The 24,275-nt window shown below is 59.6% G+C and overlaps 1 protein-coding gene across 5 annotated transcripts in view; it reads right to left on the reverse strand.

The window, feature by feature from the left end:
* Positions 1 to 23,707, reverse strand: part of TNS2 (tensin 2) — a 56,771-nt gene extending 33,064 nt beyond the window's left edge. The window contains exon 1 of one of the 5 annotated variants that reach the window (XM_048834756.2): positions 23,243 to 23,707. In XM_048834756.2, the coding sequence (XP_048690713.2) occupies positions 23,243 to 23,338 (96 nt within the window). In that variant the 5' untranslated portion in view covers positions 23,339 to 23,707. Of the gene's footprint in view, positions 1 to 4,548; positions 4,656 to 8,131; positions 8,406 to 10,281; positions 10,520 to 12,450; positions 12,615 to 23,242 lie in introns of those variants that run through there. The other 4 variants (XM_048834759.2, XM_048834757.2, XM_048834758.2 and 1 more) reach the window with 4 other exon arrangements.
* Between the last annotated feature and the right edge of the window lie 568 nt (positions 23,708 to 24,275).

Raw genomic sequence — 24,275 nt, forward strand, 5'->3', positions numbered from 1 at the left:
AGTGTGGGGGTGCCTCAGTTTCCCCTAGGCAGTTCTTAAGTATCTAGGGGGTGGAGTAAGGGTGTATGATCATTGCAGAGCCCTAGAGGGCAGGTGTGTGCAGGGGTCTGGACACAGAGAATGGCCGACACCCTGTTTCCTGGCAACTGATGGCCTGGGCCCTTCCCCCCCTGCAAGGTGAGAGCTGAAGGGTTGGAGAACAAAGGAATCAGGTGACCACCTGGCCCTGGAAAGGAACAAAGCCCAGAGGAGGAGGGGCTGGAGGGAGTTTTCAGTTTGGGGCTGGCTGGGACATGGAGTGAAGTGCAGACGTGGTTGTCTGGCTCACTGCCCCCCAAAATGGACCCAGCTGAGGGGTCCCGTTCTCTGCACCTGCAAGCTCTGTTTTAGACCATGTTCCTGTCATCTAATAAACCTTCTGTTTTACTGGCTGGCTGAGAGTCACGTCTGACTGCGAAGTTGGGGTGCAGGACCCTCTGGCTTCCCCAGGAGCCCCGCCTGAGCGGACTCGCTGGGGGAAAGCGCATGGAGGGGCAGAGGATGCTGAATGCTCCGAGGTCAGACCCAGGAAGGTGGAAGCTGAGTGAGCTGTGTGTCCTGAAGACAGGCTGCTCACAGAAAGGCGACTGCCCCAGAGTCCTGACTGGCTTCATGGGGAGCAGTTCCAGAGCATCGCCCAGGGACTCCGTGACACCATGCATAGCACCCGTGGGTACAGAGCCATGCGGAGCGCCCGTGGGTACGGAGCCAGGCATAGCGCCCGTGGGTACGGAGCCACGTCTAGTGCCCGTGAATACAGAGCCATGCATAGCACCCGTGGGTACGGAGCCATGCGGAGCGCCCGTGGGTACGGAGCCATGCGGAGCGCCCGTGGGTACGGAGCCAGGCATAGCGCCCGTGGGTACGGAGCCATGTCTAGCATCCGTGGGTACAGAGCCATGCGGAGCGCCCGTGGGTATGGAGCCATGTCTAGCGCCCATGGGTACAGAGCCAGGCATAGCGCCCGTGGGTATGGAGCCACGTCTAGCGCCCATGGGTACGGAGCCAGGCATAGCGCCCGTGGGTACGGAACCACGCAGCACGCCCATGGGTATGGAGCCACATGGCGCACCTGTGGGTATGGAGCCATGCATAGCGCCCGTGGGAACGGAGCCATGTCTAGCGCCCGTGGGTACGGAGCCAGGCCTAGCGCCCGTGGGTACGGAACCACGCATCACGCCCATGGGTATGGAGCCACATGGCGCACCTGTGGGTATGGAGCCATGCATAGCGCCCATGGGAACGGAGCCATGTCTAGCGCCCGTGGGTACGGAGCCAGGCATAGCACCCGTGGGTACGGAGCCATGTCTAGCATCCGTGGGTACAGAGCCATGCGGAGCGCCCGTGGGTATGGAGCCATGTCTAGCGCCTGTGGGTACAGAGCCATGCGGAGCGCCCGTGGGTACGGAGCCACGTCTAGCGCCCGTGGGTACAGAGCCACGTCTAGCGCCCGTGGGTACAGAGCCATGTCTAGCGCCCATGGGTACAGAGCCATGCGGAACGCCCATGGGTACAGAGCCACGTCTAGCGCCCGTGGGTACAGAGCCACCTATAGCACCCGTGCCCAGAGAGCCCAGCCCCACTCGTGGGCACAGCCCCACTCGTGGGGCACAGCCGGATACAGTGCCATGTGTAGCACCCACAGCTACAATGCCTTGAGCCCCGCATGGCACCACAATCACACCGGGGCCAGCATCGGGGCCTATGGCACCATGGATAATGGCCTCACGTGTCAGCCGCATTGCCGGGGGGAGCTTCTTTCACAGCAGGTAGCCAGCAGGGCCACCACACCACTCGCCACTTCTTATTGCTACAGTGACATGGGCTGAAGATTTGGATTACGGAAGCGCCTGGTGTCCCCAGCCAGGATCAGGGCCTCATTATGTCAGGTGCTGCACAGACCCCAGCTGAGATTAGGGTACCTTTGTGTCAGGCGCTGTACAGACCCCGCTGAGATTAGGGTACCTTTGTGTCAGGCGCTGTACAGACCCCACTGAGATCAGGGCCCCATTGTTTCTGTCAGGCACTGCACAGACCGCAGCTGAGATCAGGGCTGCACTGTGCTGGGTGCTATAGAGACACATAGGGAAACAGCTCTCCAACCTTAATAGACAAAGGGGTGGGAGGGGAAACTGAGGCACAGAGCAAGGAAATGACTTGCCCAGGGTCACCCAGCAGGGCAGTGACGGGCCCAGGGAGAGAAACCAGGTCTCTTGAGCGCTAGGTCAGTGCTTCAATCACTAGATCATGCTGTCTTTCTGGAGGAGCCTTAAAGGAGAGAGCGACAGGGCACTGGACACCCACCTGCAGAGGGTGCTCGGTCTCTACAGCCCACTCCATGCCCCAGTCCCCGGGCACAGCAGGCCCTACGCCCTGGGGCACTACTGCCAGATTTCACTCTCCCAGCCCCCACAACCCGAGCGCCAGTTAGGGCCAATGACTGTCAGCTCTGCACAGAGGTCATCATGAGAGGGGCGGGAAATGTGTCCTGCAAGCTGCGGGGGTGGGGGCCCTTTCCCAACCGCCTCCCCCACACCGCGGGTTCCTCGCTGACCCCTATCCCCCTCCTGGCTTCCCAGCCCCACAGCGCAGCACCAATTAGCCAGAAACGCAACAGCTGGCCGGCCGGAAACGCAGCCTCTCGAGGGGCCGAATTCCAGCCATGCGGCCGGGGGGGCACGTGAAATGCCATGGATTCCCCGCAGAGCCTCCTTCCCTGCCCCCACGCACCGGCCCGCTGCTGCTCAGTTACACAGGGCCAAATTCCACTGGCCTGAGCCCACCACCGTGCCCAGTGAATGAGCAGGCTGCAGCCTAGTGGGACAGGCACAGGGCTAGGAATCCTTTCTGCTAGTGCTAGACTGAGAACCAGGACACCTGGGTTCTACCCCCAGCTCTACCTTGGGCAAGACCCTTCCCCACTCCGTGCCTCAGTTTCCCCTCCCACCCTTGGTCTGTTTGGCCCAAGAGCTTTTTGGGAGCAGGACGGCCTTGATTTATGTACATACGTACAGCGCCTGGCGCAACGGGGCCCTAGTTCTCAGGGCCTGCTGCAGTAACAGCAGCAACGCCCCCACCTTTGCAGCAGGGGGTGGGTGGGTTCAGAAGGCAGGCCGAGTTAACTGGCCTCGTTGGGGTTAGCCCTGAAAGCACTCAACACTGAGACGGCCACAGCCCTGCCGGTGCCCCAGTGCTGCCCCCTAAGGGCAGGGGCTGTTTATTGCTGCTTCCAAAGCCCTGTCTCCCCTCCGCCCCATTGCAAAACCCTTTGGGTTTTGTGTATGAAGGTGATGGGGCAGTGTGGGAGGGGTCTGAGACCCTCACCCCACCTTTAACCCAGCCCCGGAGGTGGCCACCAGTTCAGGACAGACACGGGATGCCCCCAAAGGCCCCCCCCCCCCATTTTTCTCTTCTCTCACACCACTCAGTGGACACTGGAGCCAACTACCCCGCTGCACCCCGGTAGCCAAGCCACCCAATCCAGTGGCCATGCTCACTGAGCTGGGGACATGGGAACTGCAGCCGCCGTCCCAGGCCACTGGCACCAGCTGCCCAGGCTGGCAGGAGCCGCGCCCAATTGGTTCCAGCCAGGTTTCCCCCCCATCTGGTTAATGACGCCTGAAATCAACCAGGCAGCCTCCTCCCCCTGCCCCCCCCGTCCCCCCAGTAGGGCAAGAGGCTCCTGGGACATGTAGTTCGTCCCTGGGGAGGAAGGGAAGGGAAGGGGTGACTGAATGAGGCCCTTTGCCTGCGCCTATATAAACCCCACTGAATGGGCCATTCACACCGGCTGGGGCATGGCCGCCCACGCTATAAATAGCCATGAATCGCCAGCTTTGTTGCCCGGTGCGAAAACAAGGATCTTTCTTAAAGGGCAGGATCGGGGGTGGGCCCAGTGAGATGGGGGTGGGGCAAGGGCCATGGCCCAGCGAGATGTGGAGAAAGCAGGCAGGGTCCAGTGAGATGGTGGGGGGGGAGTGGTGGGGGTAAACCCCTCTGTGCTAATAAGCCCCCTCCTCACTGTGAGCTGCATGCATGGCACAGGACCCGCCAGTCACCCCTGGGCAGGTACCCAACAGAGAGCGCCCAGCCAAGCCTCTGGTTCCAGACAGGTGCTCAGAGGGGCTCAGATACGCTGGGGATGGGCACGGTACAAAACCAGGCCGCGCGCTAGACGGGCACCGCTGGTGTGCATCCGGCTCGGCTCTAGCTTGGGCTGAGGGACACCTGTGTAGACAGGTTGCTTAGCTGGAGTAGCCTGTCCCCCGTTCTCGCTGCCCGGCCCCTCGTGCCATCAGCCGGGCAGTGTCTCACACACCCTTTGCACAGCGGTGGGCACTGGGCGGGGCAGGATCAGAAACACCTGCCGGCCTGCACATGACGCAGCCCTCACCCATGGCCCCCCACCATCCTTGAGCCCCACCAGCCTCCCTCCCCGACCCCGGGCAGCGTAGGCTGTGGGCAGTGCCACCCAGCCAGGCTGACCCTCAGCGCAGCAGCACCGCTTACCGGCATCCTGTTCAAGACGCGTGGGGGCGGGCAGAGGGCAGTCCCACCCTGCGTCCTTTCCCTTCAGGGCGGGCTGCTCTCTGCCCAGGCTGGCGGTGAAATACAGCAGGGATCTGGCTTAGCTGTGGCTGCCTTTCGCAATCCTTGCCCGTGGGGAGCTGCGACACAGTCAGCCCCCTCCCTCCCCCCCCGCCAGCCCTTCCCCGCTCCCAGCCGAGTCCAGGAACCGGGCGGGAGAACATGTTTACTCACTGGCTTGGGTCACGATGCTGCCTGCTGAGTGCCCATGCCTCGGGCAGTGTACCAGCATCTCTGGGTCATACCCGCGGCTGGGCCCTCCTCCCCGGGCCTGCAGGCCTCTGGGCGTCACCCAGGGCATGGGAATACCCCATCCCATCCACATGCCCCCAGCTGGCCCCCACTTGCGGGCAGAGTTCAGTGTCCAGGGCCCATTCACTGTGGTTTGGGAAGGGGTGTTGTGAGCAGGGAGAGAGGGAGGAGAAATGCAGAGGGAGGAATGGAGACAGGATGGAGCCAGGACCCAGATCCAGCCCCCACTCAACTCGGGAAAGGGGAGATTCAGGCCTCCACAGGCTCGGCCCTCCCTGCCGGGCAGCTGGCAGAGCAGTGCGGGAGGAGGGTTCCCTATAACATGAGAGGCACTTGCCCAAGCTGGCATCACTCCCTGGCCCATCCCTGCTGTACCCCCCTCGCCCTACCCTCGGCGGGGGGACAAGACACATAGCCAGCTGTGCCCAGCGCCTCCTCCGAGGCAACGCCCCTGTTAGTGCCACCCTAAGGGTGGATCAAGGGCAAAGGAGCCATGCTATGACCCTTGGGGTGGGGGGAGTGTGTGTTCCCCCCTCCCTTTAGAGATTCACCCTCCCCCCTAGGGAGCTGGCAGAGAATGGCTGCTCCTGATGCCCCATAGACAGTCTCTGCCCTGCCGCCCCTCTCTGGTTGCTCCTGGTGTCCGGTGGACGAGCAGGGGATGCCCTGCTGCACCCCTTAAGAGTGGGTGCCAATGCCCCCGGGCACCCACACCAGGCCACAGCAGAGACACCAGCCCTTGCATTTCAGTCTAGATATACACGGGATGGGAGGTTCCCCTTAAGCTGAGCTCCCTGTTCCCTGCTCAGGAAACACGCCCGTGCTCAGAGAATGGCTGGCAGGGAACGGGTAGGGAGGGTGCCTGGCCTTAAAATAGGCCCTGTCAAACTATCAATGTTAGAACTAGCCTCTCTTCCCTTGGGCCACGGATCAGGCCAGAACTGAACGGTCCAGAGAGACCTCCCTCCCAGTCAATCTCTTTGCCCTGGAGCCCAAAACCACACGGGTCAGTTTCACTCCCCTCGGAGCAGCATAGTCAGTTTCACTTCTTGGTTCCCATGTGGGGTCAGGTCCGGAGGAGGGAGGGAACCTGGGAACGTCTTGCCCGGAATCCGGGGATCTCGCTTCTCGTTTGGAAACCAATTCCACGAAAATTACTGGGTTGGTAAAACCCTCTGTGTGCACCAAGCCTCAGCCATGGCCCCCGGAGAATGTCCCTATAATTCCCATCCCCTGGTGCCCGCGCCACCATCAGCCGATCGCAGTCGCCCACGCTGGTGCCGGCACTGCTCGTGAGAGTGTTTTATAATTCCCAAAGCGCCCAGGCTGGGAGGGTATAAACGGTGGGTCTGTCTACACAGCAAAAGAGGGGCCTGAGGCTAGCCTGCCCAAGCGTGCTGGAATCCAGCTGGCATGGGGAGTCACAGCAGTGAAGCGAGCCCAGCGCCATGGGGGGAGGAAAGGGGGCAAACCTGGCACAGACCCTGGCTATGGGCTCAGCTCGCTAGCCCTCTGTGCAGCCTGGCAATACCCCCTGGCTAGGCTCTGGGCTGAGACCCAGCAAACTCGTTTCACGCAGGGGCCCGCTGGATGGGGACGGCCGGCGGGGGAAAGAGACTTGAGGTTCCCCCAGTGAAGCTGGTCAGAAAATGCAGCCCCAGGAGGGGGCACATTGTCTCCAGATCAGCCCCCCAAATATTCACTGAGAGGCAGGCGGGTGGATGTGGGAGAGCCATGGGCATCGCCCAACAAGGTGGCAGAGGGGAGGCCGGTGTGTTGTGAGCTGTGTATAGTCCAGAGATGTGCAGGGCTGGGCCCCGGAGCAGCACCCAGACCCTGGCTTTGGACCCACCAGCATGCAGAGGGGATCGGAGAAGCAGCCAAAGGGTCAGTGGTAGCTGCCAAGCTCCTCCCAAGCACCCTGACCACTTGCCTTTGCCACGCTTGGCTTGGAGGGGTCAGCACAGGGACTTCGAGCTCTACAAGTCACTGGATGGGCCAGGAGAAACCTTCCCTCCCAGTGCCAGCCGGTGCCAATGCCGGGCCCTGCCTGGTTAACCCTTCCCTCCCAGTGCCAGCCGGTGCCAATGCCGGGCCCTGCCTGGTTAACCCTTCCCGCCCAGTGCCAGCCGGTGCCAATGCCGGGCCCTGCCTGGTTAACCCTTCCCTCCCAGTGCCAGCCGGTGCCAATGCCGGGCCCTGCCTGGTTAACCCTTCCCTCCCAGTGCCAGCCGGTGCCAATGCCGGGCCCTGCTTGGTTAACCCTTCCCGCCCAATGTCCCTGCTGTACACACACCATCATCTCTGCTCATCACCTCCCGTTACTGAAGGGCCGCGATCTGGCCCCGGGGACTAGCTGGAGCCTCCGGGCCGTGCTGGGCCCAGGGAAGCAGGGGCCCCACAGTCCAGCCTTTCCTCCTGCTGCTCCAAGCCCGGAATGGCTCTGGCTGGGCCATGCTCCAGGGCCCCGGCGATTAGCAGAGCCCTGGCGCCCTGACAGCCCCGTCACAAGGCCGGGCCCTCCCAGAAGCTATTTCTGAGTCAGCCGGACGTGGGACCTTCGGATGGCCCCGGGACCTGCCCGTGGCCCCCCCACCCTCAACATCCTTCCCGCTGCATGGGCTGGGGACAGCGCCTCCCACTGGCTGGGGCTTGGCCCCCTCCATCTCCACGTTACCTTGGTTACCAATGGAGGGTCCGACCCACAGGTGCACCCCATGGCTGACTGCCCTAGATCCTATGAGAGGGGCTAGACCCCCCCACTCCAGAACCCCATGTCTAATCCCCCCGAGCCTATGAGAGGGGCTTGACCCCCCCAAGTAAGCCCCATGTCTAACCCCCCTAGGTCCTCTGAGAGGGGCTAGACCCCCCCCCCACACACATGCACCCCATGTCTAATTCCCACATATCCTACGAGAGGGGCTTTATCCCCAAGTGCACCTCATATCTAATCCCCCCATATCCTATGAGAGGGGCTTTATTCCCAAGTGAGTCCCATGTCTAACCCCCCTAGATCCTAAGAGAGGGGCTTGACCCCCAAGTGCACCCCATGTCTAAGCCCCTAGATCCTATGAGAGGAGCTTGACCCCCAAGTGAGCCCTATGTTGCTGACACGCCCCCCCCAACCCCCCACTGCAGAGGAGTTGATCCTTCTTTCCCACTCCATCCCACCCCCACCTTCCCTGGACTGGTGGGGCTGTCAGCTGAGTTGGGGGGTGGGAGGGTAAGGAGGGTGGGGGTGGTCCTCTCCTACCCTGCTGGAGCCTGGCACCCGGGTGCTTTCTTGCCTTCCTAGTGCCCTCAGCAGCATCTCCACCGTGTTCCTAGGCTTCATAGCAGCCGGCGCGGTGCAGGGCTGGCCGGAGAGGCTGAGCCCCGGTCCCCCTCTTGGCTCAGAGCCCCAGGCCGGCTGGAGAGAGCGCCCGCCCGTGCCGATGCAGCCCCCTCCAGGGTGGCACCAAACGGCACGGTGGGCTCAGCCCGTCCCAGCAGAGGTCTCGCTCCCCCGGCAGCCCAGCCCGGTCAGAGGCGGAGGGGGCCAGGGCACGGGGGATAGGATGTGAGACTGGAAACAATGAGCCAGAAGCTGGCCCAGGGGCTGGGATCAGGACGAAGGGACGAGCTGGTGTTTCCTGACTCACAATAGCTGCTTCCCTTTGCGCTGAGGTCACGGCGAAGGCCACCACGGGCGGGGCCCTGCCTGCCGGGACAAGGCTGGGCCTGGCTCTGGCCTGGCGATCCTGCGCACCTCGGAGTATGTCATCGGCGAGGCTTGGACGCGACCCCGTGGGCCAGGCAGGGCTGAGTGCCGACGCACTTGTGACACCCATGAGGCTGCTGGCCCCTCCCCAGAGGCAGCCAGGAAATGCCTCGGGCGGCTCTTCTGGCCCCGGCTCCGGGCTTATCTCCAGCAGCGCAGGGTGTTCAGTGTCAGGCCTAGAGGGGTCGGCAACCCTCTGTCCGCCGGGGCAGGCAGGCCCCAAGCATGGACGGGAGCCCCCAGCCCTGAGCGGAGGTGATGGGCTCCGGGACAGAGGGATAGATGTACACACACAGGCATCAGACGTACAGGCATTGCCCCTCCCTCACCTGACCCCCCCACCCCGTGCATGTCAGCAGGACTTTGCCTGGGACAGCCCCCTCCCCACCTTCTCTCACTCCCGCTCAAGGCAGCAGAGAGAGCCTGAGAGTCAAGACCTGACCCCTTCTCCCTCCCCACGCATAGGAATAATTCATTCCTGGCCCCCCCGCCCCAACAGATCCCCACCCTCCCATGCCAAGAGCTCCCAGCCTCACTAAGAGACCCCCTGGCATGAGATTCCCACTGGGAGGCCTTCGCTGGAAGATGCCAGCTCAGCTTTCACTTCTCCCTTCCACCCGAGAGAGGAACTCAGCCTCCTGGAAGGACACACCTGTGGGTGGATCATGGCGGGGCTCGAACCCGGGGCTGCTGGGTGTAAAAGTAGCCCGTCCTACCTCCTGAGCTCACGGGACAGGTCTCCTAGCACTGAGGCTTGGCCCACTTCAGGAGCACGGCGCAGCCCTGCGAGAGTGGGGGGGCGAATCCCGAACACCCAGTTTTGTTTTCTTGCCCATTCTGTTGCCCCTCCAGGGATGCCTCCCTGGAGACAGTCCCCAATTGCCCTTCGCCATCCTCCCTCTTCCCTGCTCCACGCTTGTCCCCCTCCTCCGTCTCTCCACTGTCTCTGCCCTTGGCCGGGGCCGCAGGCACCTTGGGAGGGTGCCAAGGGGCTGCCACTGGAGTCTTCTGACCCGCTAATTAAGTGGCCCCTGGCAAATTCCCGCCGCAGTTCCCTGCCACCCTGGCCCTGGGTTAACTGCTCTGCGGGGGAGTGGAGCTCTCGTGCAGACCCAGGCTTCCCCCTCCCTGAGTTTCTCCAACGCTCCCTGTTCCCCAGCACCTCAGGTCAGTCCTGCGGCCCATCCCGCGGAGATTCCCCTGCACATGCCCCGCAAAGGGCTCCGGGGGCCTGCGGGACCCACCTGCGCTTTGAGACGGGCCTGCTCTAGAGGTCAGGGGACTGGCCTGGGGCTCAGGACAGCTGGGTTCCAGGCCCGGCTCCGCCTCTCCAGCTGGGTGACCTGGGGCAAGTCATGGCCCCTTTCTGTGCCTCAATTTCCCCTCCCATCCTCAGGCTAGACTGTGAGCTCTCTGGGGCACCACTCTGGCTCCAACCAGGGGCCCATCTAATCTGCTCTGCTGCCTTTAACAGCGGCCCTGGCCACAGAGGAGGAAGGGGTGCGACACTCTGCAGTGGGTTATGCAATAACCTGCCTGCAGAAGAGCCAGGAATAGAACCCAGGAGTCCTGCTGGCAATTTCCTGCTCTGATTACCTGGCATGCTAGATTGAAGCAGCCTTGACTCCTCCCACGGTACCAACCTGGCACAAGTCACCTCGTTCCTCCCTGGGCTGCTGGCATCCCTTATGCAGGCAGGCCCCTTGCTCCCCATGGCCCTGGGGGCAGGACAGCATCGAAACATACACCTGTTAAGCTTCGCCCTGAGGCCAAGAATGCACAGAGCCCAGGTGCAGGGGAGCACCATGATTTTGGGGTGCAGCAGCCATCCGGAGCACCCCACAAAACCATCCCACTCCTCTTGTGTCTGCACAGCTGAACTGGCTTTGCCAGGGTGAGAGGCCTTCCGGGGGGAAGGCTCTTTCCACTTGCAGTCTCCCACTGAAGCCTGGAGAGGGTGCGGTTTTCAGTATGGACCCCTGTAGCGTCATCCCCCACCCGCCCAGCCTAGCTTCCAGCTCCTCCCAGCCCAGGGAAGTGATCTGCAGCCCCAGTGCAGCTGCCCCTTTAAGATGCACCCACGTGGTTTCCAGACCTGGAAAACAGTTCTCTTTGCCTGCTTGTTCCTACTGGGAACAGCCGTGGGGGGAGTGACTCAGCCCGGGGCTGGCTGGAGAACCAGCTGTCAAGTAGAGCAAAAGGAGGCAAATAGTGAGATCTGGCAAATCTTGAGTGCACATAAGAACGGCCACACTGGGATCCAGCTAGCCCGGGATCCTGTCTTCCGACAGTGGCTGGGGCCAGATGCTTCAGAGGGAATGAACAGAATGGGCAACCATCGAGCGACCCTCCCCTGGTGTCCAGGAGGAGGTTTAGGGGCACCCAGAGCATGGGGGTTGTGTCCCTGAGCATCTTGGCTAATAACCATTGGTGGACCTATCCTCCATCCGCATATCTCATTCTTTTGGGGCCCCACTCTTGGCCTTCATGACATCACCCTGGCAATGAGTTCCACAGGTGGACGGTGCGTGGGGTGAAGACCTAGGGAGGCGAAAGCCGGGCCTAAAGGTGTTTCCCCCGCTGGGTGTTTTCACGTGCGCGGAGCTGCACACCCTGGTGCAGAGGCCTGGCACGAGTGCTCATGCAGGACACGCACACTAGGGGTTGCCACTGGGGGGGCGGCGGCTTTCGTGCAAAACCATGCCGACCGATCCACCCGCCAGCGCCTCCTCGCACACTCTCACACACACGCCCCGGGCATGCGGTGCCACGGCCCAGCTGTTCCGCGCCCTCAAACCCAGCAAGCCGTGGTGACGGAACGAACCACTCCGGACTAGATTTTCACACGCCCTCAGCTCCTGACCAGGCACCAAAACAAGCCGCCAGCTCTACAGAGAGGCGCAGCGTGCGGGGCACCGGCAAATCCAGCCCGGCCGCTGGCAAACCCGGCCCATGCTGGTCTGGGAGAGAGATGTCTGGGATCAAAGGCCTCCCTGGTGTAACAATGGAGTTGCATATGCTTATGCCAGCGGTGAATTTGGACCGTTCCCTTTTCGGACGAAGGGGCAGATTAGGCTGCACCAATAAAATAAACACAGAGGCCAGCTGGTTGGAGAGAGAGCGGAAGTGGCCGCAAACCCCGACGCCACGGCCGGCAGGGTTCAACCGCTAAATGACGCTGCTTTCTAATAAAACGGGAGCTCAGTTCTTCTCCTTGGCCCACATTCCGGTCTCAAACCGGTATCAATCTGGAGTCACTCCATTCACATTGCTTTGCATTTACACTGGGGATAACAATGATCAGAATCTGGCAGTACGACAGGGAGGCAGTGTGGCCTAGTGAATACAGCACAGGGGCTCAGAAGAAAGAAAGAAAGAAGGAAAGAAAGAAAAGTAACAATGGTTGCCCCAATCTCCAGCTCTCTAATGACGAGTCTGGGATCCATTTCTCCCCCAGGAATCCCAGCGCCCTGCAGATCTTCCACTGATTTAAACTGTACGCTAAGGACCAGCTGCTCGCATTGGACACACCCCTCCTCCCCCAGCAGAGAGGGCCAGGGGCTCCCCCCTGCGCTGCCGCTCACCCAGGGAATGTCTGCAATCAGCTGTGGGGTGTGGCTTGCAGGGAGGAGAGGGTTTGCAGGGTCAGATCCAATGACCTGGTGGTCCCATCCGGCCTTAAATCCTGTGTCCCATTCCCAGGACCCGCACAGCGGCCTAGAGAACCAGCATCGCTCCATCCTCCCCAACTCATCGCCCTGTGACAGGGCTGACAGCTGCCCCGCCGGCCCAGGGCTCTGCCCGGTCCCTACCTTCATTCTGATCTTGCTGACCAGCAGCTGGCTCGTCCCCCCTTGGCCGGACACAGTGGCGTCTCTGTCTTATTCCAGCTGCCCCCGGCCACGATCTGGCTTAGGGGAAACTCCTGGGTCAGAGCGAGTCCTCTGGAATGCAGCCCCGGCTTCCCTTAACCCAGAGCAGTGGTGAGGAAAACACACCCTCTCCTCCCTCAGCCGCTTTTCCCAGCCCCCTTTCCCACCCTCCTTGCAGGGAGGCTGAGCGTACTGGCTTCCTGCCACAGAAATGATATCATCTAAGGTGGGGGGGGATTAGCCCCTGGACACAGACAGCCCAGCAGCCGCAGGGAGCATTAATATAACGGCTCACACAGCTCAGCCCTGGGACCCCCCTTGCAAGGAGCAGAAAGCGTTAATGTGAAAGGATCAATAGCTTGGCCTCTCAGCCCTAAGGAATCCTGGTGGCCCCCGGATTCGTGGGGGTCAGAGGTTGGGCAGACTTGCCCCCTCGTGCTCGGCACATGGCCTGTATACCTGAGCTGGGCCGGGTCCAAACATGGCCTAGGTCCCGTCCTGACCCCCACGGCTGGCCCCAAACAGCTCCTGAAGTCCCCTTGAAACCTGGCCACTCCCTGGAGAGTCCGAGAATCGGGAACGTTTCTGACGCTCCCCCCGGCCTTGCGTTTTCCTTTCATTCCTCAGCAGGGCTAGCCGGGGAGCAGGGGCAATGGGGCGTCTTCGCTGGACCAAGGGGCTAACAGTGGCTTGTTCCCTGCAGGGGAGATTTCATGAAATCTCTGTTCCAATGGGGAGGCAAGGACCCCGTCCCCCTCGTGGCCCCAGCTAGGGGGCAGTACAGTAACGAAGGATGCGGGGGCCAGGCCATATAACAGATTTAGGACCTCTCTCCTTTACCCATTGTCACCTGCACAACAGGCTGAGGCCAGGGGCCCCTTGCGCTGGGTTTTGCATAGACAGCCCCTGCCCCAAAGAGCTCACTGTCCAAATGAGATGGGAGAGGAAACTCATAGACTCACAGATATTAAGGTCAGAAGGGACCATTATGATCAACTAGTCTGACCTTCACAATGCAGGCCACAGAATCTCATCCACCCACTCCTGCAATAAACCTCTCACCTATGTCTGAGCTATTGAAGTCCTCAAATCGTGGTTTAAAGACTTCAAGGTGCAGAGAATCCTCCAGCAAGTGACCCGTGCCCCATGCTACAGAGGAAGGCAAAAAACCCGCAGGGCCTCTGCCAATCTGCCCTGGAGGAAAATTCCTTCCCGACCCCAATATGGCGATCAGCTGAACCCTGAGCATGTGGGCAAGATTCACCAGCTGGATACCCAGGAAAGAATTCTCTGTAGTAACTCAGATCCCACCCCCTCTAACATCCCATCGGGCATATTTACCATGAATAGTTAAAGATCAATTAATTGCCAAAATCATGTTATCTCATCATACCTTCTCCTCCATAAACTTATCGAGTTTAATCTTGAAGCCAGATAGGTCTTTTGCCCCCACTGCTTCACTTGGAAGGCTGTTCCAAAACTTCACTCCTCTGATGGTTAGAAACCTTCGTCTAATTTCAAGTCTAAACTTCCCGATGGCCAGTTTCTATCCATTTGTTCTTGTGTCCACATTGGTACTGAGCTTAAATAATTCCTCTCCCTCTCTGGTATTTATCCCTCTCATATATTTATAGAGAGCAATCGTATCTCCCCTCAACCTTCTTTTGGTTTCAGAGTAACAGGCGTGTTAGTCTGTATTCGCAAAAAGAAAAGGAGTACTTGTGGCACCTTAGAGACTAACCAGTTTATTTGAGCATGAGCTTTCGTGAGCTACAGCAGCTGTAGCTCACGAAAGCTCATGCTCAAATAAACTGGTTAGTCTCTAAGGTGCCACAAGTACTCCTTTTCTTTTTGCGAACCTTCTTTTGGTTAGCCTAAACAAGCCAAGCTCCTTGAGTCTCCTTTCATAAGACAGGTTTTCCATTCCTCAGATCACCCTAGTAGCCCTTCTCTGTACCTGTTCCAGTTTGAATTCATCCTTCTTAAACATGCGAGACCAAAACTGCACACAGTATTCATCCGATGAAGTGAGCTGTAGCTCACAAAAGCTTATGCTCTAATAAATTTGTGAGTCTCTAAGGTGCCACAAGTCCTCCTGTTCTTTTTGGGGGTACAGACTAACAGGGCTGCTCCTCTGAAGCAGTATTCCAGATGAGGTCTCACCAGTGCCTTGTATAACGGTACTAACACCTCCTGATCTCGACTGGAAACACCTCGCCTGATGCATCCCAAGACTGCATTAGCTTTTTTCACGGCCACATCACATTGGCGGCTCATAGTCATCCTGTGGTCAACCAATACTCCAAGGTCCTTCTCCTCCTCTGTTACTTCTAATTGATGCCTCCCCAGTTTATAACTAAAATTCTTGTTATTAATTCCTAAATGCGTGACCTGACACTTCTCACTATTAAATTTCATCCTATTACGATAACTCCACTTTACAAGGTCATCCAGATCCTCCTGTAGGATATCCCGGTCCTCCTCTGTATTGGCAATTCCTCCCAGCTTTGTATCATCCGCAGACTTTATTAGCACACTCCCGCTTTTTGTGCTGCGGTCAGTAGTAAAAAGATTACTGAGGCACAGAGCGGTGGGAGGGATTTGCCCAAGTCACCGACCGAGCCAGAAATAGAACCCAGTGCTCTGCCCACTAGACCACACTGCTGCTTGGTCTAATATAGTTCTTAGCAAGGATGTCGCTGTGGTTGCCAGGGCACCCAGGTGCTCCGTGCTGTCTTCCCACCCCCTTTGAACACCCCCCAAGTTGGCATTCAAGATGCGCCTAGGCCCCGCTCTGCCTGCTGACTCCCAAATCTCGCCCTCCCCTCCCCAGAGACGCCGTCCCATCCCCATGCCCGGCGTGGCCCTGACTCGCTCTCCCAGGCGAAGGCAGGGCCCACAGCACTCACCACTTGGGAGGAACTCTGCCGGCTTCCTGTGACCTCCACGGCTTGGAGCCAGCGGGCCCCAGCTCAGCCAAGTGGGACGGGAAGCCCAAGGGGTGGCCGCGAGTGGCTGGAGCAACAGAGGCTGATCCACGCTCACCAGGGCATCACCAAACAGTGGGTGCTCCCTGCAGCCCCCCTCATCCCTTTGCTCCAGGTCTGTATAACCACGGGGCCGCGGCGAGCAGGCTGCATCACGCCTCTTCCAAGGTGGAATGGGGGGGTATCAGGGCTGTGGGGGGGCGGATCTGGCCCCATTGCTCCCTCAGTGGGGCAGGACGCCCCAGTGAAAGTCCAAAGGGAAGCAAATTCGGTGCCGTCATCAGCCCCTGGGCTCTGTGCGCAGGTCACGGGGCGCCACCTTGTGGGCAGGCACCAAACTGCACGGGGGTGAGACGCAGCGGGCAAAGGGGCTCCAATTTTATTATTATTTGGATTATCGGCGCCCCACCCAATCTCAGCTCAAGACCCCAGTGCGCCAGGGGCTGAATAAACACAGCCCCTGCCCCAAAGAGCTGCCAGTCTACGTACCGGCCTTTCTAACCGGGGGCTGCTACCTGGGAGAGGGCATGAAACAAACCCCGTCTGGTTCTGCCGCCCTGAACCCAGCCAAAGGCTAAAGGCGAATGAACAGCATCAGAGCACAGCAGCTGTTTGTGTCTCACAAGGTTTGGTGATTAGAGCAGTGAGTGGGGGATCAGGACGCCTGGGTTCTATTCCTGGCTCTGAGAGGGCAGCGGGGTCTAGTGATTGGAGCTGGGAGTCAGGACTTCTGGGTTCTCATCCCAGCTCGAGGAGGGGAGCGGGGTCTAGTGATTGGAGCAGGGGGCTGGGAGTCAGGACTCCTGGGTTCTCTTCCCATCTCTAGGAGGGCAGAGAGGTCTAGTGATTAGAGCAGGGGGCTGGGAGTCAGGACTCCTGGGTTCTCGTCCCATCTCTAGGAGGGCAGAGAGGTCTAGTGATTGGAGCAGGGGGCTGGGAGTCAGGACTCCTGGGTTCTCTTCCCATCTCTAGGAGGGCAGAGAAGTCTAGTGATTGGAGCAGGGGGCTGGGAGTCAGGACTCCTGGGTTCTCTTCCCATCTCTAGGAGGGCAGAGAAGTCTAGTGATTGGAGCAGGGGGCTGGGAGTCAGGACTCCTGGATTCTCTTCCCAGCTCTCGTTGGGCAGAGAGGTCTAGTGATTAGAGTAGGGGGCTGGAAGTCAGGACTCCTGGGTTCTCGTCCCAGGTCGAGGAGGGGAGTTGGGCCTAGTGATTGGCGTGGGGGACGTTGGAAGCTCAGGATTCTGAAGCTCTGCAAGTGCCTCACTGTGTGACCCTGGCCAGGTCCTTTCCCAGCTTGAGCCTTGGCGTCCACCCCTCTCTAAGGCGTGGCGGGACTTCCCATCGGCAAAGCGCTTGGAGATCGGTGGCGGGACCCAGGGGCTGCCCGCCTGCGGTTCAGGATGCCACATCTTCGGAAGGTGCCCGGCGCACAGAGATGTGTGCAACAGCTGAGCAGAGGGGAAGACAGTGTGGTGCAGTGGGCAGGGCACTGGAGTAGAAAGGAGGAGACTTGGGCGCTGGGCTCGGGTCTGCCACAGCCCCAGACTGGCCCTGCCTCGCTTTGTGCCTCAGTTTCCCCGCTTGCCAGCTGAGGCTTGCAGCCTCCAGCACACCAGGGCCCCGGTCTCTGTTGTGCTGCTGTGATCGAGCAGGGCCTGTTGCCAGTTCAGGGGGATTTTTGAACATATTTATTATCTTGGCAGCAGCTCCCTTGGGGCTGAATATCAGAGGAAAGGAAATGTGGGGGAGGGAATTGGCTGCCTAGCCACCTCCTTCATGGGCTCATCACAGGCAATTAGCCCTGCCATGGCCAACCCCCTCTCCGAGCAGGGCCTGGCTGAGCCGTTTGCATCCGGTGTCCTGGCCACTGTCACTCCATCATGCCAGGGTAACGCTCCTGCTCCGAGGAGGGGAAGGCTGTTATCAGAGCTGGAGCGGGGCCAGTCTTTCTGTGCTGGCTGCTGGGATTCTGGCCTGGATCCAGCTTCCCCAGGACCTGGGAGGGGCGGGGGGGGGGGAGTTAGGAGCCATGCCCAGGGGGCTGCAGGGCCCGAGAGCATGGCATGGGCTCCTGGGATTGAGGCTGGCTTAGGAGGAGGTTTCCCCCCAATCTCCCCATTCATGTTCCCAGCTGACGGAGTGCAGACAGAGACAGATCCATGCCTGGGGCACAGCTCCCTGGCAGCCCAGTGCCCTGAGTCTGTTCTGCAGCCTGGGAACACTGGAGCGGGGGGGACATCATGAGATGAGTTTGCTGGGTCTCAGTTGGGCCCTAACTGGCCCACTGGGGCTTAGGGGTATGTTGGTGGGTACGGGCTGGGGACTCCGCCCCATTCTCCAGCTGGGGGGAGGGTCTCTGCTCTTCCTTGGGCCTAGACGCTGCCCTTTATGCCAGCTGGGCACACAGGGGGCAGGGCTGGATGAGGGGCTTGTGGCGAGAGAGAGGAGGTTTTGCGGCAGCTTGGCTGACTGGGGTCAGAACAGTCCTGGGCTGATCCCAAGGTGAAACGCTGCAGGGGAAAAGCTCTAACCCCGCCCGCCCCGGCCACTGTAACTGGCCCCAGGCCCCTCGGTGAAGGGGCCAGCCAGGCCCACCGGTCCCAGTAGCCGCAATAGGTGCGACCTGCCCCAGAGGCTGGGCTAGCACGATGCCCCTGGATCTGCCTGCTGGGCCCTTGACCCCGGGAACCAGTTGCTAGCCAGGCTCCTCTCTGCTCTCTTATGGAGAGCCTGGGGGCAGCTGGGCGGCTGGGACCAGTAACCTGAGCAGGGGGGTCCTGGCTTTGCCAGGCGCGTGGCCCGGCTCCAGGATGTTCTGGCAGCGCCAGGCTGGAGCAACGGGGTTGTCAGAGCAGCCGCTGTGCCCGGTCTGGCTCACTGCAGGGTGGGCACCGGTGCCTGGCTGGGTTTACCCCCAGGCACACGCTTCCATGTGGGCCTGGCAGGAGCTGGGAATGGAGCAGGGGGGCTGTGGGTGGAAATGGGGCAGGGGCTGGGGCATTGGGAGCCATGGGGAAATGATAGGGGCCAGGGTGATGCTTGGGCACAAGCTGGGGCTGGGAGGGGAAGGGTTGGGAAGGGAGCGGGAGGGCCTGGGGGTGGGCAGGACAGGGCCTTGGGGTGGAGAGTGGAGTGGGGTCTAGGGGTAGGGGGTGGGCATGGGCTGGGGACCCCCCCCCCCCGTTCTTCAGCTGTGAGGGGTCTCTGCTCTCCCTGGGGCCCAGACTCTGTCTGTCCCCCTTCAGAGGCTGCCTCGCCCACCCCGGGGTCCGTACGGGGGAGCCCCCACGGCCTCCAGTCTGTCACCCTTTTGTCAGCACAGCCTCTGCCCCCCACCCACACTCTGTCTTTCTCCTCCTCCATGGCAACTTCTGGGGTGGAAAATCCCGACTCCCTCCCAAAAAACCTCTCTGGTTGCCTCGCAGCCTTGGGGGCCTGGCTGGGCTGGGGGCGGGGGGGGGCGGCGCAGCTGCGCTTGTGTCCAGCCCACTGTGTAAGCTCCCCTCACAGCCCCTCAGCTCCCACAGGGGCACCCAGAGGTTAAGTCTCTGGGTTGGAACCAACTTGGGCTCAGCATTAACCCTTCGACAGACAGCTCCCCACCACAGCCCGACAGAGACCCTGGTTGTAGGCAAGGGACAGGGGCTCGGCTGGGCTCGATAATTCGTTATGGACGCTGCTGGGCCTAGCTGCCTTGTGCGAAGTCCTGGCTTGGACTTAGTGCATATGCCACTGCACACAGGAGCTGGGCCTATAAGGCCCTCTACCCCCCAAGCACTTTCTTCCCTCAAGCCTCCTTCCGCCCTCCGGCCGGACACGCTAGCTCCGAGAGACATGACGCCAGCAGCTCGTTTGCAGAAGACACGGGGGATGCTGCTTTGCATGGAGAGCCTCTTGCAGCTGAAAAAAGAAAAGGAGGACTTGTGGCACCTTAGAGACTAACCAATTTATTTGAGCATGAGCTTTCGTGAGCTACAGCTCACTTCATCGGATGCATACCGTGGAAACTGCAGCAGACTTTATATACACACAGAGATCATAGAACAATACCTCCTCCCACCCCACTGTCCTGCTGGTAATAGCTTATCTAAAGTGATCATCAAGTTGGGCCATTTCCAGCACAAATCTAGGTTTTCTCACCCTCCACCCCCCCCCCCCCCCCCACAAACTCACTCTCCTGCTGGTAATAGCCCAGCCAAAGTGACAACTCTCTACACAATGTGCATGATAATCAAGGTGGGCCATTTCCTGCACAAATCCAGGTTCTCTCACCCCCTCACCCCCCTCCAAAAACCACACTTGATGATCACTTTAGATAAGCTATTACCAGCAGGACAGTGGGGTGGGAGGGGGTATTGTTTCATGATCTCTGTGTGTATATAAAGTCTGCTGCAGTTTCCACGGTATGCATCTGATGAAGTGAGCTGTAGCTCACGAAAGCTCATGCTCAAATAAATTGGTTAGTCTCTAAGGTGCCACAAGTACTCCTTTTCTTTTTGCGAATACAGACTAACACGGCTGTTACTCTGAAATCTTGCAGCTGAGGGTCTCTATGTCTTTGCGGGGGGTGAGAGGGAGGGAGCGCAAAGAGAATTACAGTCCATTTTTTCAGAGGGGGAAACTGAGGCACGGAGCGGCAAAGTGACTTGCCCACAGTCACTGGCAGAGCCAGGCGGAGAACCCGGGTCTCCTGAGTCCCAGCCCAGGGCTCTATCCACTAGGCATCTGAAAAATCTCAAAATCTCTCTTTTCCCCTGTCCGGGCCTCAGTTTCACCCTCTCTAAATGGGGTAATAGATTGTGAAGATAAAATCCATTCATGATTGTAAAACGCCCAGATGCTGAGCTGATGGGCCCATGGAAAGCACCTAGCCAGCCAGTCTTACCCTACGACTGCTGCAACATCCATGAGATCTTTTTCCCTGGCAGCTCCCGCCTCGTGCTCCTGCCTGTCAGATAGACAAAGTCTGCAGGGCGATGAAATCAAATGACCAGGGGCTACGCCACGGTAACAGGGCTTTGGGAGACCATGCCTGGGTTTGACGCACACACCCCAGGCTGCTCCCGAAATCCATGTCTAGACCGGGGATTAGCCCCAATTCAGACAATGGCCAGCAGCCATCATGGGCTGGCGGTATGGCTGGGCACCAGGTTCCATTCCCTGCTCTGCTGCAGATGTCTTGTGTGCCCTTGGGCAAGCCACTTTGCCGTGCCGTGCCTCAGTTTCCCCCTTGGGGCAACGGGGCTAATAGTACTGCCCCACATTATGGCATGTGGAGGGCTCTGCTGCAGGAAGTGCTGAGTCAGGGACAGGGTGTGACAGATCCCCACGCAGACCAAGCTGCGGCTTGCCCTGGTGCAGCTAACCCCGGGCAGCTGGTGCGATCCATTGTCTGCTGCGTAGGTTCCTGGCCTCTGAGCGCTGAGTCCCAAGTATAAACAAGGCCTTTGAAATTCTCCTGCAAACTTTGACTCTGCAAAGCCACTCCCTGCTGATCGGGTCGGCCTCTCCCTGGGTACCTGAGCCGCTGCTTGTACTCCCACACGCCCCACTGCCCTGCCCTCCAGCTCCCCGTGATGGGAGAACAAGCTGCTCGTAGTGATTTGTATGGCAGTAGCCCCTTTGAGGCCCCAGGGACTAGATCAGGGCCCCACAGACACAGTCCCTGCCCCCCAGGGTAGCAAAGGGGAAGAAACCGCAAGCGACTCGTCTGACATCACCCAGCGGGCCAGAGGCAGCTCTGGGAACAGGTCTCCCCAGACTTCTGCCCCACATCACAGAGCTCACGTCAAGGACTCAAGAGGGTGGGTGCAGAGTAGGCAGGGAAGGGCTGTTTTCCTCTTGTGCGTCCATTTCTGCCCAGTCATTAAAGGGTTGTGACTTCATTAAAACCCCAGGCAGCTGCTGTTTCTATTGGCTGAGAAGAGATGAAATGACACATTGTTGCAACTCGTGTTCCACTCAGCAGCCGTGCTCAAGCTAGTGACATTTTTAGCTCTACTGAGGGATCTCCTGTCCTTATACCTAAGGCTCTGTGATCCGTTTGCAGACTGCAAATCCAGTCAATAACTTTCTGACTAAAACAAAACAACAATCACTCGCGATTTGCATTACACTCAACAGAGATTACAGCCCCCTTGCCCACGAGGCAGCGCCTGCCCCAAAGAGCTTACCATCCACGCAGACAGAGAGTGGGGGAGGGGAAACTGAGGCAATCAGAGCAGGGAAGCGACTCATCTAACATCAGGGGTGAAGCTCGGAAGACAACCCGGAGGGTTTTGACTCCCAGAGCAAGGCTCTAGCCAATATATCACACCGCCTTTGCTAGACCATGCTGCTTCCCCATCATCTCCAGGGGCAGTTCTGGCCTGTTGGTTCCAACAGCTGGTCCTGCTGAATTCCAGTAGCTTCCTGCCAGCAGAGTAGATTCCTAGTAGCTACTTGTTCCACCAGCCCTGGAGTCCCCACTTCTCTCCACGCTCCCTCTCCTAGCCCCTCCATCAGCGATACCTGACACATCCCCCCCCACATCGTGAATTAGACGTCTGTGAGGATCCCCGACCGGATCTCCCCCACGTGCCCTCCGCTCCCCTTGCTCCGGCCAAACACACACACACACACGCAAAATCCCCTCAAATCAGGTTTTAACCTCAAAAAATGCAAAGAACGCCCTCCGAATCAGAGGGTGCCAAGAAGGCCGGAGAGAGAGGCTTGGAGAAAGGGAAAGCGAGAGCTCCCAGCCTGGGGAGGAATTAAAATATGCAGGCAGGGGGAACACAAACCCTGGGTAGGCCCTGTGCCTGGGGAGCATGCAAACAGCACAGAGAGGGGCTTTATTTTCCCAGCTGGAAAAGTTCATCAGCGCTCTCAACTCCCTGACGCAGCTTGGTGCTTAAACCCATCATGTCGGGTGCAAGGGGGAGCCCCGACACAGCTGCCTCCTTGCTACGGCAGCCCGCCCGCCCCCATCGCACGGTCCGCGGGAGGGGTGGCTCAAACCCCTCTGGCAGCCCCGAAGGCTGGAGGAAAGCAAGGTCCTCTCCTCTTGGAACACACTCAGCACTTCTTGTCCTCCGAACATTTGCCAGCGCATCCTTCCATCCTAATCTGCCTGTGGAACTCACCGCCTCATGATACGGCTGGGAATTTAGGGTTTAAACAAACGGATTGGCTGTTTGTGGGGGAACATGCACTGGTCCTAGTTGGTATTTGTTATTAGCCAGGATGTAAATCCAGGGATTTAATTCAGGGCATATGCCAGTCCCAGGGGGTCAGAAAGGCTCTTCCCTGGTGCAATGTTTATAGCATAATTGTCCATACTGGGGAGTGCTGCCCCTGCCTTTGAACCAGCCGGTGCTGGCCACAGGACTGGCTGGGCCCTGCTCCACTCCATTACAACAGTCCCTGTGTCCCCTCTCCTCAGGAGCTGTTGGACGGGGGTTTCTGAGCTGGGACCCTCACTGTGCAGATGGGGGGCCAGGCACCACGAGGGGAAGTGACTCATGTTGGGAATCGGAGGCCCATCCGGGGAGTTCCCGGCTCCTGTTTCCCCTGTTTAACCCCCTAGATCTCGTCGCCTTTTGCAAAACAACGGCTCCCACCGCCTGACGGCGAACCCCTCGCAGCCACGCACACTTCTGCGCCCCCCTCCCCCTGCAGCGCTTCCTCCCTCCCAAAAGCTGTTCGTCACATGATCTGACCCTTCCCCCCCTCCCCCTTGATGCGCAGATTTCGGTAACTCACCTTGGTCAGTTGCATTCTTGTTCTGCTGCCTTTGCTCCCCCCGGTTGGCTGACAGCAGTTGTGTCCCCAGCACTCGGAGCCACTACCCCAGCCCATGAGGTCCCCACCGCTCCCTCCAGCTTTTCCTCGGTCTACGCTGCTGTTTTCTTCCTCTGGCTCTTTGAAACTGCCTTGAAAACTCCACCTCCTGCCCTGCTCCCCCCGCTCTGACACACAGTCTCTTAATAATATTCCGCCTGGTGCCAAAGCAAAGTCAGCCGTGCCAGGGTGAGCTGCGATCTGACGCCGCTGGGGCCCGTCAACAGGTGGAGACGGAAGATCTCCGGGATGCAACCAGGCCAGGAGCTGACGGGGAAGGGGGCTTAACCTTTGGGGCTAATGATGTGGGTGCAGGAGGGCAGGAGGGGGTAGATTTTAAGGGTGAAGGGATCCTTGTTCCAGTGCATGATTCCAAGCGGTGGAAATAGCTAATTGGAAACAGATTCCTACTCTGAAACCCCTCCAGAGCAAATAGATATACGTGCTGTATATATATGTGTGACTATGTGTGTGTCTATTTCCTTCCAGCCTTCCGGCTCTGGGGCTGCAGACCCTCGGCCCGGCTCACAAGAGGAGGGATGACTTTGCTTCCCACTCACCCACCCTTTCCCAACTCTCCCAGGCCCTCCGCATGGCCAGGAATCAGATCAGATAAGGAGAGAAATGGAGGAACGAGGCATCTGCCCCCCCCCGTGGCACCACACAAGCTGCACGGATGGCGGTCTGAGAGAGCCGGCAGGAGGGGGGCTAGAGGCAGTCCCCTGTTTTAGACCCCCCCCCCCACAAGGTTGTAGGGGTGGGTAGTGGCCTCTGCTGGCCATAGTGCTCATTAATTAACTGATAATGATGCCAAGGGCTTGATGGAGCTTTCCACCCCCAGGGGTCAGCGGAGGGGAAGGGACTTGTCGGGCGCCTCCTGGCGACAGAGCCTGGGCTAGAACCCAGGAGTCCTAGGAGAACGGTGGAAGTGCCCCTCCGTGCTGTGCCTGGAGGG

This window comes from Caretta caretta, chromosome 20 (genome assembly GCF_965140235.1).
Source record: "Caretta caretta isolate rCarCar2 chromosome 20, rCarCar1.hap1, whole genome shotgun sequence".
Taxonomy (NCBI): Eukaryota; Metazoa; Chordata; order Testudines; family Cheloniidae; genus Caretta; species Caretta caretta.